The sequence below is a fragment of the Chelonus insularis genome, unplaced genomic scaffold (genome assembly GCF_013357705.1).
Source record: "Chelonus insularis isolate UGA/USDA-ARS -01 unplaced genomic scaffold, ASM1335770v1 contig_347_pilon, whole genome shotgun sequence".
Lineage (NCBI taxonomy): Eukaryota > Metazoa > Arthropoda > Insecta > Hymenoptera > Braconidae > Chelonus > Chelonus insularis.
In genome coordinates this window covers 22,952-41,418 of record NW_023276511.1, presented here as the reverse complement: position 1 = coordinate 41,418, position 18,467 = coordinate 22,952, and the positions used below count along the sequence as shown (strand labels likewise).

Sequence of the window (18,467 nt, the reverse complement as noted above, 5' to 3'; positions counted from 1 at the left end):
TAGTTTTTCTACACCCAGCTGTTTTGCTTACATAGTCAAGGGTTGTTAACTATGACGTCGTACATAATAATGACGTCATTATTGATAGACGCAAGGTGGCAGGGGAACAACCCTACTTTTATCAACATTCAATTCTATTGCTATGACTAGCAGGGGCGCGTGGCAATGCCGCGCAAGTCCATCGATCCACAGCTATAGTGTCCCAGTGTATGACGTTCATAATGACGTCACTGTGGCGCCGTTCGCCGCTACACACAGTACGGTTTTAATATAGCGGAGAACAGCGCGCGCTCCGGACTCAGTTACGCGGTGACCGGCCTTACGTGCACCACTACTAGACGTATTCAATTTTATCCAAGTGTTCCAAAAGGATTGAGAGTGAAAGACAGTTGATCCTTACTTTCTTTATACTCTTCGTGATTAATCTTGCTCATTTTTTTTTATTACACAGTTATTAATTGTTAATGTCAAAGAAAAGTGGTATTTTTAAGTAAATGTTTTTCCCGCGTTTATCATCAGTGATGTTCTTCTACTAGAGCATCATCAATCGTTACTATCATCGACAATCATCTGTAAGTAATAATAGAAAAATAATGAGGAATTGATCATTAATGAAGAAATATTAAAATTATCAAGAATTATTCAAATATTTACCTGGCATATTCGCACATCCTTAGTGGTCGATAAATTATAAAAGTGTAATTTATTTCCTCTTCCATACTCTGTTCACCAACTCTATCACACTTTTTCTTCAACCACTTGTTTTCCGCGTGTTTCACGAGCCACCGGGCACGTGTTTAAATAAAAACACCCGCACGACAGTCCCTTTCTCGCACATAGATGTATATAGCACAAGTTAACAAGGCTATACATTCGTCGAATAGGAAGAAGATTACTTTTGGACATCATTCGTGTTAAACAAAGTGATTGAAAAATAAAACTCGGAAAATAACCAATGCTGAGTATCAATAATCAGTCATCTGGTACTCATCTTTACTGCAATAAAAAAGAACCAGTGGCAGAAACTGTCATTGGAAATTAAAGCATCAATAATATTTGAGGGAAGTTCAGTAGTCCGCATGCGAGTCCCCAGAGGTGAATTGTGGAACGAGAGGCTGCTATACGATCATTCGGACCTCACTGTCAACCAGAGGGTCTTCAATGCCATTTGGAGGGAGTCGAGATCACCACCAACGACTTTGGCAGGTCGGTTGTGTGTCACACAACGTGTTCTCACTCTAATCATTTCTCACCCTCTCTCATGTGCTACATCCTTTGAATACCTTTTAACTTACTATCATTTTCAAGTTATTTGATGTTTTTCATTTATCTATCAAGCTGATAAACTGCACTGATTTATCATATTCACCACTGCACATTTTGTCATCATTGTCGCAGTTATAATCTTCATTATTATTATTTTACATCATTACTGTTGAAATTTTTTCACAAATATATTGTGTTAATTTACCTCAATGTATTTGAAAATTTCAAAGACATAAAATTAATCTTAAAAAAAATAAGAGCGAGTGAAGTTATTGAAATAAATGATCAAGAGGATATGAATCGTAACTGGATTATCAGTTGAGGAAAAAATTGAAAGAAAGAGCTGACTAAGAAAAACATTGAGTTCAGAAGTGCGATATGCGTACTGCTGGAGACACTGTCGGAACTAAAACTACTGTTCAAGCTACATCAGGATCTAGTGGTCCAGTGATGCGCGGCAACATTGTTGAAGATTGTGTTGTTGTAGAGGAGTGCAGCGTCGCTGCCCACGTCGGACATAGAAGCATCCACACGGGTGTTTATCCTGTTGGTAGACTTGCATTCCCACCGGATAGCAACAATAACCACGATCACCATAGGAACCTCGAGACCACGGGTCACCTTACGCACCATCACTCTGATGATCAATGGAACAAGTGTAAGTCCTTCGAAGGAATGAATTTTAAAAAATTGCAATCTTAAGAGAATATGGCTTTTAGTTGTTGATGACTAACATTTTTTTTTCTAATATTAATACTGATCTCTGTGGTGATGGATTTGTTTGAATTAATTGATAATAATTCAAATGCATAATAAGGAAGAAAGAAAGTCTAGAGGACTTTTTTTTTATATATTCTCGCGCCCTCGACGTTCCTCGGGCCAGGATGTCGACGACAGTGAGAGGTTTTACCGTTATATTACATTCAGATAGTTGGATACATGCATTCGCACATACCTACATAAATTATTGGCCGCGTGAGGTGGTCATGGTGATGGTGGTGATTGTGGAGGCGGCGGTGGTGATCGAGAGACGATCGCTGTCTCGAATCATTGGATTGGATTATCATATAAGCGTTCACACTTATATATGTCTACTAAAGTAAAAGAATCGAAAGTCCACCAGAGAAGGGGATAAAGAAAAACGTTTCTCGGCTCTTACCTTTTTCCTCGCGTCATTGAATTGTTGCATTGAATTATCTTGTTGTCTTGGTAAGTGTCTAGGTGTCTAATGAAGGCATATGTTAGCTTTAACGATTTCTTTTATATTACTCAGACGACTTTAGATATATTAATACATCAATCAGCTATTTATTCTCACACTAATTGACACCTGCAACAACTCGTAAGTGATGTCTGCGAAATTAATTGATGATAATATTCATTAATTTAAATTGCTGTGCATTTAAATCTCTTCAACAAAGTATAATCCCATGGCCTCGATCGACAACTAGTAAGTACACTTTGGAAACGTCGTCGAATCATCTTTACAGGTGTAACCGGTTCGTTGAGTGGTAAATATAGGCTGGCAATACGCCCAACACCAACTACTAAGCGTATTTCTTTGCCTCAACTCCAAGATACACGCGGATATAGCTACTTTGTCGTTCTTGTCATTCGGCTTACTGGTCACGCACTCAACTTTTTATCACTGGCACGCGTTGAAGTTTAAGAAAACTTTACTCCCGTCACCATTATTCAATATTATTATTATTATATACTTTCAATCATTTCTTCTCTCTTACAATCAGTCAGCTAATGTTGATATGTGATCTTTTTGAATTTTATCACTTATTTAAGATGCTTAATATAAATATTTATCAGTTTCTAATTCAAAAATTTTCACAACTAAAATGAATGGCAATAGCTTGGTAATAAATTCGAGAAATTTTTGGCATCTTTGGTCTTTTACCTTCTCCTTCCATTCTTGTGATCTACTGTTGAGAAATTTTTGGCGGACCTTAAATTTTTATCAATGACCGCGCACGCTGTAATAACATGTCTACAGCTTTCCCTTTCCGTAAGCGCCACGTGCTTCCTTCACGTAATAAAGTAACCACATATGTCACGCAAATCAAACTATTTCTTTTACCTCTTACTTCATCATTGTTGATGATAGATCAGATATAATTACATTTATATTAATTCATTGAAAGTTTTTCGTACATCTATACAAAATCTATCAACGAATAAAAAAAATATTTAGTTATATGCTTCCGCAGAGTATATTCTTCTTCCTAGAAGCCAACTGCATTGTTTTGCTGCTCGACTAAATATACACGCGTGATCCAACTGCTTGGCTACGGCACAAAGACCTGAGTCACGTGCCATAAGACTTTTTACAATTTTCACTCCAGACATATCTCTTCATCATCACTGACTATTGCTTTTAATGTATTTTCCCACACTCAGAGTATAATTTACTATTGGTAAAAAAATTTATACAATAGATCACTTATTTATTACATTAAGTAATAAAATTACAATGAAATTCCAAAACTTTTATTCAATCTATTGAATGATCATCTGTATTTTTGATTGTAATTATTGAAATATTCATTTCGATGAATATTAATAAATAGTAGAGTAAATAGATATTAATAAAAAATATTATTATATGAATTTAAATGACTTAAACAGTTGTGCGAATATAAAATATTGGTTTATATAATTAAAAAATTGACAAATAAAAAACATTTTCTTCTCTATCTTAATTGAGAATGAAAAATATTTCTAGACTTACCTGAGTGTACTCATGATATCAAATAATGTAAAAAAAATAACTTTGATAAAATCATGTTATAAATAACATATACTGTTAATGGTTCTGTTGTGGAAACTATGACGAACACGCTTCATTGATTACAATGATTCAATCACGCGGCAGAGAGACAGTTGGAAATATCTTCCAATGACAATGCACGCGTTTGACGTATTCATTTGCATGTGCAAACGATCGAAGTAAGCTTATAATGTGTGTAAATATGTGAGTTATACTAAACTAGATGAAAACAAAAGAAAAGTTAGATTGACTATATAAAAAGAGAGAGAGAAAAAGTAAAAAATAAGAAATATAAAAATTATGTATACCTTATTTATATATAATGACATTAACCATTAGCCTGTCAACTTAGTAAGGTGGATAATACATCAAAGCTTAAATAACTATTTTCATAGGACATTTTATCTGCCAAAAAGTAGGTCAAAAAGTACATTATTTGATGTTAAGGGTTAACAACCTCCTTCTAAGTCAAATATTCAATCAAAGTCATTCGATTATTCTGAAAATTCCTAAACAAAAGAATATAAAAAATAGGTAAAAATGAAAGTAAAAAAAAAACTTGTATAAAATCCAAATTATTTCAATTGATTCCATGTCCAAGACAAAAACAATCACGCATCCAATTGAATAGATACTTAAAAGCGAAACTCTATTTAGAGAATTGAAGTAGTCTGGTTTATAAAACATGTAGGCACGACCACCCTCACCCGTGTATCAAACTGATCACGTGAGAAATAAGAACAAAAATAAAATAAAAGTAGTAAATACACTGAATCCGTCGACTTTTATCGTGCAAACGGTAAATCCATTTAATTTATCATGAATGCGTGTCATTTTTTATTCTCAATTGTTCTTTCTCATCATATATCCCTCATATTGTCTATCATCACAATTGTATTTGTAGCTTGCACCTGTCGTAGTTTTGCAGATTTATTATCAATTGCACCTGAAGGAAATTCAAACCGTGACCTTCACGTTGCATTATAGACCTTTTTATAAAGCATAAAGCTAATACTTATACAAGAAAATAGTTACGCATAAGAGAGAAATGATTAACTAAGGTCATCGGGAGTAATGAAGTATCATGAAAACACTGTTACACTTTATGTAATGACATTTTTCTACAATATAAACGAATAAAATGGTGACCAGTGACCCCTTTTGAGATATGTAACTAGTTTCGGGTCATAAGAATTGCATGTATTTTATAAATATTAAAATTAATTTGTTCGTATATACACAACAGTCATCAGGTCTTGACGGGAGAATCCTGTCGAAGCCACTCCTGTAAATACAAGAAGAGAGTGAAATAAGAAAGCTGCTATGGAAATGATTATCGCATTAATTTCATCCTCCAAGTAGAAGCGATGAATATGAAAAGAGTTATTTACCTAAGCGATCTATACGACAGTAGTGCAAGAAAGGAATTGAGAAAAACGGCAAGAAAAGAGAGAGAGAAAGTTGTGTGGGCGGTCAGCTGAGTATGAAGGGGTAGGTGACGGAAAAACGAGCCAGACGCCCGGTGCTTTACACAGTGGCAACGTCCAATGCTGACGTCACAGTACCACCCCGCCTGATATCGAGCGGTGCATGAGGACGTCATACCTCAAGGACGTACATCGCTATTTCGGGGCCGTCCAAGTCTGATCTTGTACATACACTTGCTTACTATCTCTCTTTAACATTCAATCCTGTTTAAACTGTCTCTATTTCTCTTGTAGTGAATATAAATCTTCAGGTTGACCTCGTTCTCCAACTTCATCGTGCAAAAACTTTGCCGGCTTTTATCTGACTCCTGCTGCTGCATCAAAATTAGTATTGAATTCTCTTTTACACTTTTTATATGCTTATTGAAGAGTTATTTTGAATTGCACACTGACAAATTAATATCGACATTGATTGATGAAGATCTGGAAATAAACAAGTAACCGTGATTGAGATTAGTTTCTTATATCTAATTGTAAAAGTTGTCTAATTGGTCCAATATCTAACTTCTTTATCCTCTTTCTTTGGTTTCTCATTGTAAGTGAATGTCTCTAGGACAGTCATATTGACTATAGGAACTTGAAAGAGTGGTAGCAGGAGTGGTAATATTAATAGAGAGAACAAAGAAAAGTCAATGCATAAGTCAGAGAGGCGCATTACTCGCACTTAACGATGAGATGTATATAATGTTGAATGTAGTAGAGGTAGAATGAGGAAAAACGTGATCCAAGAGACTCGTCGCGGCCAACTACTCTCTTGGCTTCGCACGGGTGAGCATGATCGAGTTCCCTAGACTCTCCTTTGTTACATTGAACGAGAGAGAAATAATACGGAGATCGAGAGTGTACGGTTGAGGGAATTTCTCGTGATCGTAGGCGTGCGTTCATTCAAGGGGTGGAACGATTCATCCGGATGGAAAGTGGCCAACGTTGAGATAAACTACTAAAGGTCTTAGATGCGATGAGGATGCACATTACATAGATAGAAATGTTACGAAGTAAATTTGATATTAAACGTGTAATCAAATATTATGTTATCAAAATACACTTCTATGTGTATAAACTCATATTGCTAAAATTCATTTTAAAGGGCAAATAAAGATTAATATTGGTGTTTGTTTTTAAAAAAATACAAATATTCATTTGTTATTTGCATTAAAACCATACCACTTAAACCTAAAACCGATATTTTATTGACTTTAGTTTTATCTAGAAGGATTTTTTATAAAATGACTTTTGAACAAATAAATAAAAACATTCTGCTGCTCGACAACTAATTTTACCTGACATGTTGCTATTATTATCTACTAAGATTCTAGATCATATCATTTTTTAAGAGTACACTTACTTAAAAGGTTAAAAAATGAAACATTTATTTACATAGAATATTTTACATTTAATTATTCTATTTTTTGATATATCTGGTAAATATTTTGACCTACCAATACTTTTAAATTATTGGTGATATGATACTAATTCTTTTTTATATAATATACTCACATCTATTTGACTTTTTAAGTGTATCAAAATTTTTTATTATTGTAAAGCATTAAACACATAATTATAATTAACTATTTAATGTCTGTGCAAAAATATCGAAATAAAAATGTCTTATAGCTTTAGACAAGTAGAATCTATATAAATCAATAAATCCTTAACAAAATAAAAATCATTTTCATAGCAATTTTATATTCAATGAATCAAATTGATGTAAATCAATTGATTAAATGTTTCACGGTTAAGCCACCATTGATAAAAAGTACCATGTGAGGTAACATGGAAAAAAAAAACAGAGACTTAGGAACATACAGGAAGTAATACATGCGAATAGATAAAAAGTAGGAGGATAAAGGGAGACATGAAATAAAAGGGAAATGAAAGATGCGTGCAAGAATAGATAATATATTCTATGCATAGAAGAAACAATGTAAAAGTACATAAAACAATCGATGAACGGAACTGCGGCACAACGATGACGTCATAGACTCTGCCGAGACGACGTCATAACCAGTTGGGGTAGATGCGCATCGACGGTGGGGTAGCAACTAAGCTGGGTCAACTTGGTAAAGGTATGGACGTCGACATCGACAACGCCAAGGCCGAACCTCGTTGCTTGGGTGTTAAAGGGAAGCGTTCGATATTACAGGGTGTATTTTTTTACCTTGTTTACGATGCTTATAGATAAGTTCAGCTGGCCATTGGATATTTCCTCGTCGTGCCTGACCTACACTTTTTAATCTTTCACTTCTGCAATCTGATGAAAATATCCTTGTCAATGGTACTTGAAACTTTTTTGTCATTTAGTTTTTTTCAAGCAATACCAGTGTCTGATGTGATAATACAACCTAAAGAAAAGTAGAGACAAAAATGATAGAAAGATTTCAAATGATTTAAACACGAAAAGTTCAATGACTATGTGGTGTTGATATTAAGTTAAAGTTAATATGAAAATTAATTTACTTACAAGTGTAAATGAACGGAACTAGGGGCTAGTTTTGGTCGAGGCAAGTGAGTGTTGTCTTATGAAGAACCTGTTCTTTAACTCACCACAGTCATTTTATTGCACACTTATGTACTTGTACCCTGTTTCCGTATATCAGAATCAAGCGTGATTGTGTATATATGTAACGCTTACCCACGCGGTTTACTGATAGAAGAACAGGTTGGTGGACACCGGGAAACCGGTACCCACTTTCCTCAGTACATATTCATACACATATAAATATAATTGTCCTGCAAATAGCAGCGGGTGGTAACCACGTGATCGCCATCAAACTTTAATCTCTGCACACCACTGTAGCTTACAATCTGTTAATGCTCTAGCTAGAATGTTTTATACCCTATAAACACAAAATATTCCTGTCAATAACTAGTTAATTGCCTCCATTATCAAAATTACCATTGACACTTATTATTTATAATTACATAAAAGATTTAACTGGGTCATGTTTTTCTTACTGAACTAATTCTAAAAATAATTAATGTATTTTGACAAAAAAATGATTAGATTTTGATATTCGTAAAATAAATTTTTGTATAAAAGATTTGAAACAGGTCAATTTTATAATTCAAATTTAACAATGGAGTTTTTTTTCATAGAGAATCTGATGAAATGTTGATGATTACAGGCCTTCAACTCATTAAATATTTAGAAACTATATTGACCCAGCTTCTTTTAACTACTACATAGTTATTATAAATTTTTGGTCCAAATGCACGGGCTCTAATGTCTTTTTTATAAAATTATCCATGACTTTCTATGCTTAGCTACATCTATTTAATACATAATACCTTATAGAATTATTCATTAACCTAGGCATCAAAATGAATAATTTAATATTCAAACTATTTTGGTGATTATTCAAAAAATTCTTCATATGTATAATATTCAAAATCTCGTAAATTTATAAATCAAAGTACTTTATCTTCAGCTTACAAGCTCACGGGATAACTTGAAAGCCCTTTCAATTGAAGATGTTCAAATCCACATCTTTATTCACTGAGGGTAATATACTCCTGATCAATGAAGCTTTCGAATTCATTCAACATAAAAACTGTTTACCTTTTGAGCAGCTTTCCTTGAATGATAATAAGGAAAAAATCAATTTTTAACAATCAGGTTTAGATCAAGATAACAAATTAAAAAATGAGAAACTAAGGGTCAAAGTTTTTTATAGTTGTATGAAGTTTTTAATGACTTGAATAATCGATCAAAAGAGCCCACAAATTTCACTTTGATGTTGAAGAAAAGAAAGGTCTTGTGAAGAAAGGGCTGTATATGTAGCACATCAAGATGTAGCTTCTAACGATTACCTAAATTGGATATAATCAATTCTATGCATTCACTTTTGGAAATAAATTCCAAAAGTGTCTGAATAAATTAGGAATATTCAATTCATTTAAAATGCATTTAGAGAAGATGATGTTTAGAGTTAAAAAATGATAAAAGTGATTGGACAGTCGTTAAAGTAGGACTATGCTAGACACTAATTGGGAGAGTTCGATGCTCGTGTCTCTCTGCTTCTCTCAGGTTGCTCATCGAATGTTAAAAATGTTCGTGGTGGTGACACACAGACAGAAAGAGAAAAAGAGGTATAAAGAAGAGGCCAATGTGCTATCTTTAAATGACTATTATAGATGACCTGCAACTGGCCTGGTCATTCGGTCTCGACAATATTCAAATACTAATCGATACCATAAAGTCTCGAGGCTACTGCAAAAACTAAATAAAAAGTATCAAATCCTATTTTAATACAAATAGAGATGAATAATTATTTAAATGTTGTTTAATATCTAATGAGTTTCTGCCTAGTCTGATGGTAGATTCTCTTCCTTGTGTTTGGGATCGATTACACGACCCGATGTAAGTACAAATAAATCTCAGGAGTGGAGAGTCGTCGACTAGATCCACGCTCGACCAGGTGCTCGTGTAATCTATAGATGTATACGCTCTTAGATACGTAACCTATAGAGCGCACGTGAAGAGAGTGCGCTGAGTAAAGAGACTCGGTCTCACGGTAGTACAATATCGTAAGTAACTTACGCCGAGGTCAGAGGGCACAGACCTACATATCCGCGTCGCATTCAACGGTCGCTTCTAAAGCCTATCTCAACTAGTCTTTTTTACTCTCGCTTCTGCCTCGAGATCGTTCTCAAATCGGTCCTCTTTATAGTCTTCTTTATTTATATGACAATGTAAATTCTTGTCTTCAATAATTTCCTACTCATTCTCTACAACCAGCACTTGGTTCAACCTAAAAAGATAAAGTCAACACTTACTTACATTCTTATAAATCATTGATTAAAGCTACAAAGAAATTCTCTTACTTAATCAAGTATTTGAAGAAGTGAAAATCTAAATGCATTGTAAACTAGTCGAAGCTTTCTTCACTTGTAGACTTGATTTTGTTAAGTTTGTGGGATATCTTGAATTCAACATCACCTCGTACGAACCAACCATCGCTCGAAGGCTGGCTACACGTGCGCAGCCACGTGGAGAGGCGTGGCTTCTTCACTGTTCCTTGTAGAAGGGAGTCCAGTGATGTTGACGATTTTATGCCGTCGTCTATTTAATTTGGCTTATCCATTCCGGATTTTTCTACTTCAGCTCTCTTATTAAATCTCACTAAATATTTTTATTGTCAGGTTTTCATTTGCTTTTCTCCTTTTTCAACTATTCGTCACACTGTCTAAATAAAACGACAATAGAATATAAAATTTCACACTAATTTATTACCCATGACTATTTGATTAGGAAGATTACTTGAAACCACCTCGCTTCATCTTCTAGTTATTTCTCTTGTGGTTATTATTATACTCTTTGCTTATAAATCAAATCATCGTTGACAATATGAATTTACCTTCGAATGGGTCAAAAATATCACTATCATTCGAATACATATATTTTCTTTTTCCTCTTTAATTGTCTTGCATTAAATAGACAAAGCAATTCTTGGTTTTAGATCATGTTCATGTTTCTCAATTGACACTCAAGTTTTGCTAATGATCTCGCAAAAGTGATCTACCAATAGAGAAACCAATGTTGGAAAAAGTGAAAAGAGGGTGTCGTAGTTGATATGGTTGCTTTCTCACAAGACATCACCACTATCAAAACCAGTGTTTTGAAATGCCAATGATTTTATGTCTCCCTTGAGATTATACAGGCCATAATGTAAGGGTTGCTGAGTGGGACAGTTTGTATATAGACGTGGATAGGATATCAGAAACTTTAGTTGACGTTGAAATTTACGGGCGAAATCACCACAAAATTGTTGATAGTCAGCAGTCTATACTTTGTGGATTATTATGAATTATTATTTAGAATTGAAGCAAAGACTGATAAAAAGTGATGCAACTGAAACAAATTATGCTAATAATTGTGATGATAACATATACATTTAATAAATTTGATGCGATGTAAAATGATTACTTACTTGATAATGTAAAAGAAATATAAAAGAATCTGTTTAAAAGATTGCGTGGAAGTTGCCTAAGAGATAAGCCAGTGAAAGTATATGCTTTAAAATTAAAATTGTTACACGCGACTTATTACTCCAATATCCAGTGGAAAAACCTGCAGTCAGACGATTAATAAAAAAAATGAAAATATTTATACATTCTTATTACCATAAATTTTTTATTCGATTTTTATTAAATTTATTGGTCGTCAATTTCTCTATTTTCTATTATTAACATCTTTTTTTATATGTATAAATGTCAAATTCAATTACCATAAATATTTTCGTCCATTTTATAATACTAAAAATCCGAGTAACCAACTCAAACTTTACTTATTCCCGAATAGTACAGCTATAGGTGCGAAAAGGATATGCTTCTTTAACTTCAGATATGATCGACATGGACCGTACGCAGTACAATAAATATTATGTTGACCAGTGTACGTATCAGTAAATGTGTGTGTGAGTGTGTTCATCCATATATTTTCATTTTTGTTCTTCTTTTCTTCATTAAATGTTTTCTAATTGCCTATTGATGATTATCTTTTCCATTCGTTATCGACATTCATTAAATTTCTTTTACTACTTCAATTTGCTTTGTACCCATTTATATACAATCCCAAATTAAACATTTAATTATATAATTAAATAATGTAATATTTTAAAAAATTTTATAAAATAAACACCGTAATAATAATTGTTTTTTCTCTTTATAGGGCAACTTCACACGTCTCCTGAAGAAGATTGTGAGAAAGGTTTTGCCAATCAACCAATCCCCTTAGACGTTTCTGTTAGTGAAGCTCCTCATCATCATCAGAATTCGCCTTCTGATCTTGCTGGCACTGATCGTGCAACAACAGCAATCACGACGACATCTACGAGTACAGGAACTGCTTTTACAGTCGCATCAAGCATGCTTTTATTGCAAACACAGGTAAATTGGCCAATCAATTAATATTATTATACAACATAATGTTTACAAAATTTAATTACAATGTAATTTTTTTACTAAATCATAAAAATTTCATCTTTGGTTGTTTATCAAAACCATAATCGTGTTCATACATTTAATGAAATACGTAAAAATGATTATTTAATGACTAATAAAATTTTTATTGCAATCAAGTATTAATTTGGTACTATAAAATAAAATGAATTACATGTAATGAAGTATAGGATAGAATATGAAATCACTGATGGATGTCGGAAAAAAAATATCCCTTAGGAACGATGAGTTAAATGTCAAAGCTCTATAAAGTTGGTATACCCACCCCTTTTATCACACTTATACTGCTTAACATTTATCACTTATTTATCCTTTTGCAAATAAGAAAAAGTGTACTGTCATCATAATCGTATATTTTCGTATCGATTCTGACAAAAAGTAAAAATTCGTGAACAACTACATAATTTATTTCTTACTTTACATTATTTTTGAGAATTCAACATACTTATATAACAAGATAATCACTATCTTATGAATAAGATCTATTAACTTTAAATTATTTTCTTGATAATTCAGTTATAGCCGGTTGACTATCTTTTTACTTGTCTATTTAATTTATTTCATTTATTTTTTGTTAATTACGATTATATGTTTCTTTTATACTCAGCTGTCACAACAGCCATGTATCATTCTACGCAAATAGAAAGTCGTTTCTACATTTGCTTTTATCTGAAATTTTTCTTTTAATTTTACAGAGTCCATTTGGATGCAGCAGCTTTGCAGATTTATTAAGCGCACCTTATGCCGATCCTACAGACACTGGAAGCTTACCTGACGAATTGGACCCATTTCCTGAACTTCAATTGAATAATTCTCAACCAGTACCTACCCAGGAAGATGCAACACAATCGAACATTCATCATCAGATGCAGCAACACCAGCGACCATTGTCTGGCGATTTGCAAACAGATTCAATGAGGTAAAAGGATACTCTGAGAACATTACTCTAATCTTCCTTAATCATTTCTTTACTCATTTAATATTTAATAACACAGTCCAACTCCTCTGCCAAGTTTTCAAGAGACTTATCCAGTCCACCAACGTTTCACACGTCAAGATCTACAAGGTTTGGGTTTAAAAATGGATGAAGAATGTTTCGATGCACTTCAGTACGCGTGTACGGATACACCATATAGTACTGAGTTTGCGGCAACAATTCCTCCTTATCATTCTCAACAACCGCAGCATCATCCACAACCCCAACAGCCACATCATTCTCAGCAAATATTGCATCATCATCATCAACAGCAGCTTTCTCACCATTCACATCATCGCCAAGACGGTCATCATCATCACCAAAATGTAAATAATAAATTTTAATTATTCTTTAAGATATATGTTTAAATTCACCGTTAGCGAATTTATTTATGTGGATATTTTTTTTTTTAAATATAGATACCACCGACGTTGACTCCGCCTCCAGTTACGGTACCAATTGCTACGACCACAATGGCGACTTCTTCATCTCCACCATCTCCTACTCAGCCAACTCCTCCACCTCCACCCCCACCGCCTCCACCACCAGGATATTTTTCTGCTGTATCTACAACTAATCCCACCGTGACAATGGCATCAACTCCAAATCTTCATCAAAACAATATATCTTATGCTAATGTACCTATAGCTTCAGTTTATGGACAAAATAATTTAATTGGTGTTGCACCGGTTTCCCTTGTATCCAATACTGGATCAAACGCTTTGGCAGGATCAACACGATCAAGACAATCTATGTTCCAAAGGTCTGATTCTACTAGCAGTGGAAGTAATCAAGAATCTCCTAAACCTTGTTCAAGCACCTCTGGTACATCTAGTGTCAGCTCTGCACCTTCCCCAGGTGGTACCGAACGTGCACCACCTAGTCCCAGTCAATTATGTGCAGTCTGCGGTGATACTGCTGCTTGTCAGCATTATGGAGTACGCACATGTGAAGGCTGTAAAGGTTTTTTCAAGAGAACTGTACAGAAGGGCTCCAAATATGTCTGTTTGGCAGAAAAATCCTGTCCTGTTGACAAACGTCGACGAAATCGATGTCAGTTTTGTCGTTTTCAAAAGTGCCTAATGGTCGGAATGGTTAAAGAGGTATGCATTCCGAAACTTGATCAAGTTATAGTTAATTAATATTGATAAATTAATTTTATAAAAATGTTTTTCAGGTTGTCAGAACTGATTCTCTTAAAGGTCGACGAGGACGGCTTCCCTCTAAGCCAAAATCTCCTCAAGAATCACCCCCAAGTCCACCCGTTGCACTCATCACCTCCTTAGTACGAGCACATCTCGATACTACTCCTGATCTTGCCAATTTGGATTATTCACAGTATCACGAGCCTGGGGTTTCTGCTCCTCTTGTGACTGATGCAGAAAAAGTTCAACAATTTTATAACCTTCTTGCAACTTCTGTCGATGTAATCCATAACTTTGCTGAAAAAATTCCTGGATTTACGGATTTAGTTAAAGAGGATCAGGTAAGTTTTTTCATTTCCATTCAAATCTTGGATAACTTTATAATTAGAATTTTTTTTAATTTTCAGGACCTTCTTTTCCAATCAGCAAGTCTTGAACTTTTCATTCTCAGACTGGCTTATCGCACAAAAGTTGAAGAGACCACTTTAACATTCTGCAATGGCGTTGTTCTTGCCAGACCTCAATGTTATCGATGCTTTGGAGAATGGTTGTATGGAATTCTTAAATTTTGCCAAGCTCTACATAGCGTCGAAATAGATGTCAGTGCATTTGCTTGTCTTTGTGCTCTCACCCTTGTTACAGGTAAAATAATAATGACAGCTGAATCTTATAGAACAATCTCATGATAATTTATCGTGATTACTTCAAAAAACTTTGTCTTGATATATTGTTGCTTTGGTATATTATTAATAATTTATTTATTGCTGAAAGCAATTACCTATTGACGTCGATAAGAGTGCACCTGCTTGTCAACTTAGAAATATTCTTGCACGCGATTACAAATCAATAGGCGTATACTTAAGAGTTCGTTCGCCTCACGTTAATCCAACTTTTTCATCAAATAAAATATTCCTGAAATATATCCACAATACATGTTAGATCATTTATCTGTATAAATATGAATACTTTATCAATATATTAATTTTAATTATTAATTATTTCAGATAGATACGGTTTAAAAGAACCTCACCGAGTAGAAGAATTACAAATGAAGATTGTGACATCTCTTCGAGATCACGTAACTTACAATGCAGAAGCCCAACGAAAAACACAGTACCTGTCCCATCTCCTCAGCAAACTCCCAGACCTCAGGAGCCTTGCTGCACAAGGTCTTCAGCGAATTTTTTACCTTAAGTTGGAAAACCTAGCACCAATGCCACCGCTGATTGAGACATTATTCGTTAGTAGTATGCCCTATTAAAATTTTAATTACTTTTAAGTAACACTAATCATAATTAATCATAATTATAATTATCGTAAAAAAAGACAAATTTCCGTTTCTAGAAAATGTCTTTCTGGCGTTTTATAAGGAACGGAGTAATAATTGTGCAACATATCAGAATAGCGAAGAAGAATTAATTAATAAAAAGAAAATTTTACGATAAATATTTTTATCTTTCTCACGATATTATTCTTGATGTTTTTCAAATCACAACGAGGCACAAATTAAGTAAATATCACTAATATAATATTAATCGTTGAGTGAGATATAATTTAGAGTATATTAATTAATTAATATAATAAATAAATAATGAAATCGACCTTTCGAGACCTTATATATCTATGTCGATGTGATTTTAGAATTTTAAGAAATAAATAGCACCGTCTCGTTTCACGATATTGCCCGCCAGATTCTATTTTAGACATAAAAAACCAATCGAAACTAATAATAATTAGAGTAATTATGTACTAATTTTATTAAACGGTTTTTAATAAAAATCTGGTGAACAAAGAGATATAAACGGGAACCGAGACGATGCTAAACAGAAGTTACCTTATTATGATATTAATTTTAATACATAAATCAACAAAAGAAAATTAAATGATAAATTATCTTTATACATATATATTTTGCGCTACTGTTTACTACCACTGTTTATAATTGTTGCTATGAAATCATTTATTTCAATTTATATTGATTGATATAATAATATATTATAATATTATTTTATTAAATAATAATATGCCTATCAGCTGTAATAGCTATTATTAATTATAATCCCAATAATACAAAAAAACTAATTGCTATTAATTACGTCAACTACAATATTTATAAACTCGTTGATCGTGCCTCTTAGCTATTTTATTACTATCTATTGTCTATTACGATTATTACTATGATTGTCAATTACTCATATAATTATCAGTTATAATTGTACATTTTTGATGGACTCTGGTTTTATGTTCTTTTTACCATAATTCAAGTACAAAAATACAGCTTAGATTATTGATAAACTTCGTTATTAAATTGTAATAGTGGCTCTTAAACACACTCATCAATTTTTCTCATCATTTTTTTTAAAATTTGATCAAAAATTTTTTAAAAAACTGAGTTCACAGATGACAAAATAATAGAATGCATAAAATATATGTTCATTATATGCCTGTATCATGCTAAACATACACAGTAACATAGACCTGCAAAAAAGTCGTTTTATCAATGAAAAATACTATCTCAATTATTTGTTTAATAATTTATTCAAATTTTTTATATTAAGCATATAAAATGAATTTGTACATTCATAATTGTCTATGTCGTAATTGAATAATTAGGTTTCTGTGTCCATATTTTGAGATGTTTAAATTCATAAAATATATTCATGTTTGACTTATAAACAAAATATCGCAGGCTTGTGTTATAAATCATGTTATATAATTTTATAGTAATATTTTATACATTTTTTCCTAATTATTCATCATTATTTATAGTAAAAAATAGATAAAAAATTTAAAAAAAATAATAAAAAACTATAAAATTTTATGTGTATTCTTCTGTATTATAAGAAAATTTACTTGATTTAAATGTCAATGGCCTCAGATATATTTTAAATAGTCCATCATTATTTATATGGAATTATTAAATACTTATTAGTAATTATTATAAATCATGAAATCGGCCAGTAGTAAATGATGACAACAATTATATACGCGTCTAAGAATTTTCTGAAAGAAATAGAAAATATCAGAGTGTGTTTTAATCAGTAAAAAAAGAAAATAATAATAATAATAATTATTATTATTATAATTATTATGCCAAAAGCACGTCCATCTTTTTAAGCTTTTTACTATATTACTACTAGTTATTTCACACGCACAGATTATAAGAAATACCTTTGTGAATTACATTTATTTATGTTAGTAATGTTGTTTTTTTTAAAAAATTTTATTTGATATAAGTATTGTGTTGCAAATAATCAATAATTTAAATTTTAGTACTGTAAAATAAATGTTATATAAAAGAACAAAATGATAGCAATAGACTTATTGAGAATAATTATTGATGTAGATGCTGGTCCACAAGCTTCATAAAATAAGGAGAGAAAAACAGAAAAACTAAATAATTTTTTTTTCTTTATATACATATTGTATATCCTTTATAGTAGTTTGTAAAAGATGATGTTAAATGTAAAGCCTATTGTTCAAATATTTTGGAGAAATATCACAATTCCTATTTTCAAAAAGTACATTAAAATAAAAAAATATACAATTCTTATACTATTAATATGAAAAAAATATTAACATAAGTATTTTCGATTTGCAAGTGATTAATGATAAAGATCTTGATACGGCGATTGTTATAAATATATTTTATAGAAAAAATTTAAGAAAAAAATATTGATATGTGATATAGATGATAAGGCACATGAAAGCCTGATGCATTGCTTATCAGAAAGATGTATTCTGGTATATGATTTAATTAAACTTAATTATAATTATAACTTTCAACAGTTTTTATTCACTATATCCTACTAGTTTATATAATTTAATAAATACACTACGGCATAAATAATATT

At 32.4% G+C, this 18,467-nt stretch overlaps 1 protein-coding gene across 4 annotated transcripts; it reads left to right on the top strand.

Annotated features, from left to right (window-relative positions):
• Positions 1 to 348: 348 nt before the first annotated feature.
• Positions 349 to 15,920, top strand: Hr38 (Hormone receptor-like in 38). Of its 4 annotated transcripts, none has more exons than XM_035082625.1 (9): positions 349 to 572; positions 885 to 1,206; positions 12,203 to 12,420; positions 13,188 to 13,411; positions 13,488 to 13,794; positions 13,888 to 14,571; positions 14,646 to 14,954; positions 15,021 to 15,255; positions 15,618 to 15,874. In XM_035082625.1, the coding sequence occupies exons 2-9, from the start codon at positions 1,080 to 1,082 to the stop codon at positions 15,872 to 15,874; spliced, it is 2,361 nt and encodes a 786-aa protein (XP_034938516.1). In that variant the 5' UTR covers positions 349 to 572; positions 885 to 1,079. The 4 variants fall into 4 exon arrangements, with proteins under 4 accessions (XP_034938516.1, XP_034938517.1, XP_034938515.1 ...); XM_035082626.1 differs by lacking the exon at positions 349 to 572 and adding an exon at positions 11,839 to 11,926 and having other exon boundaries at positions 1,082 to 1,206; XM_035082624.1 differs by lacking the exons at positions 349 to 572; positions 885 to 1,206 and adding an exon at positions 1,477 to 1,924 and having other exon boundaries at positions 13,506 to 13,794.
• The last annotated feature ends 2,547 nt before the right edge of the window (positions 15,921 to 18,467 follow it).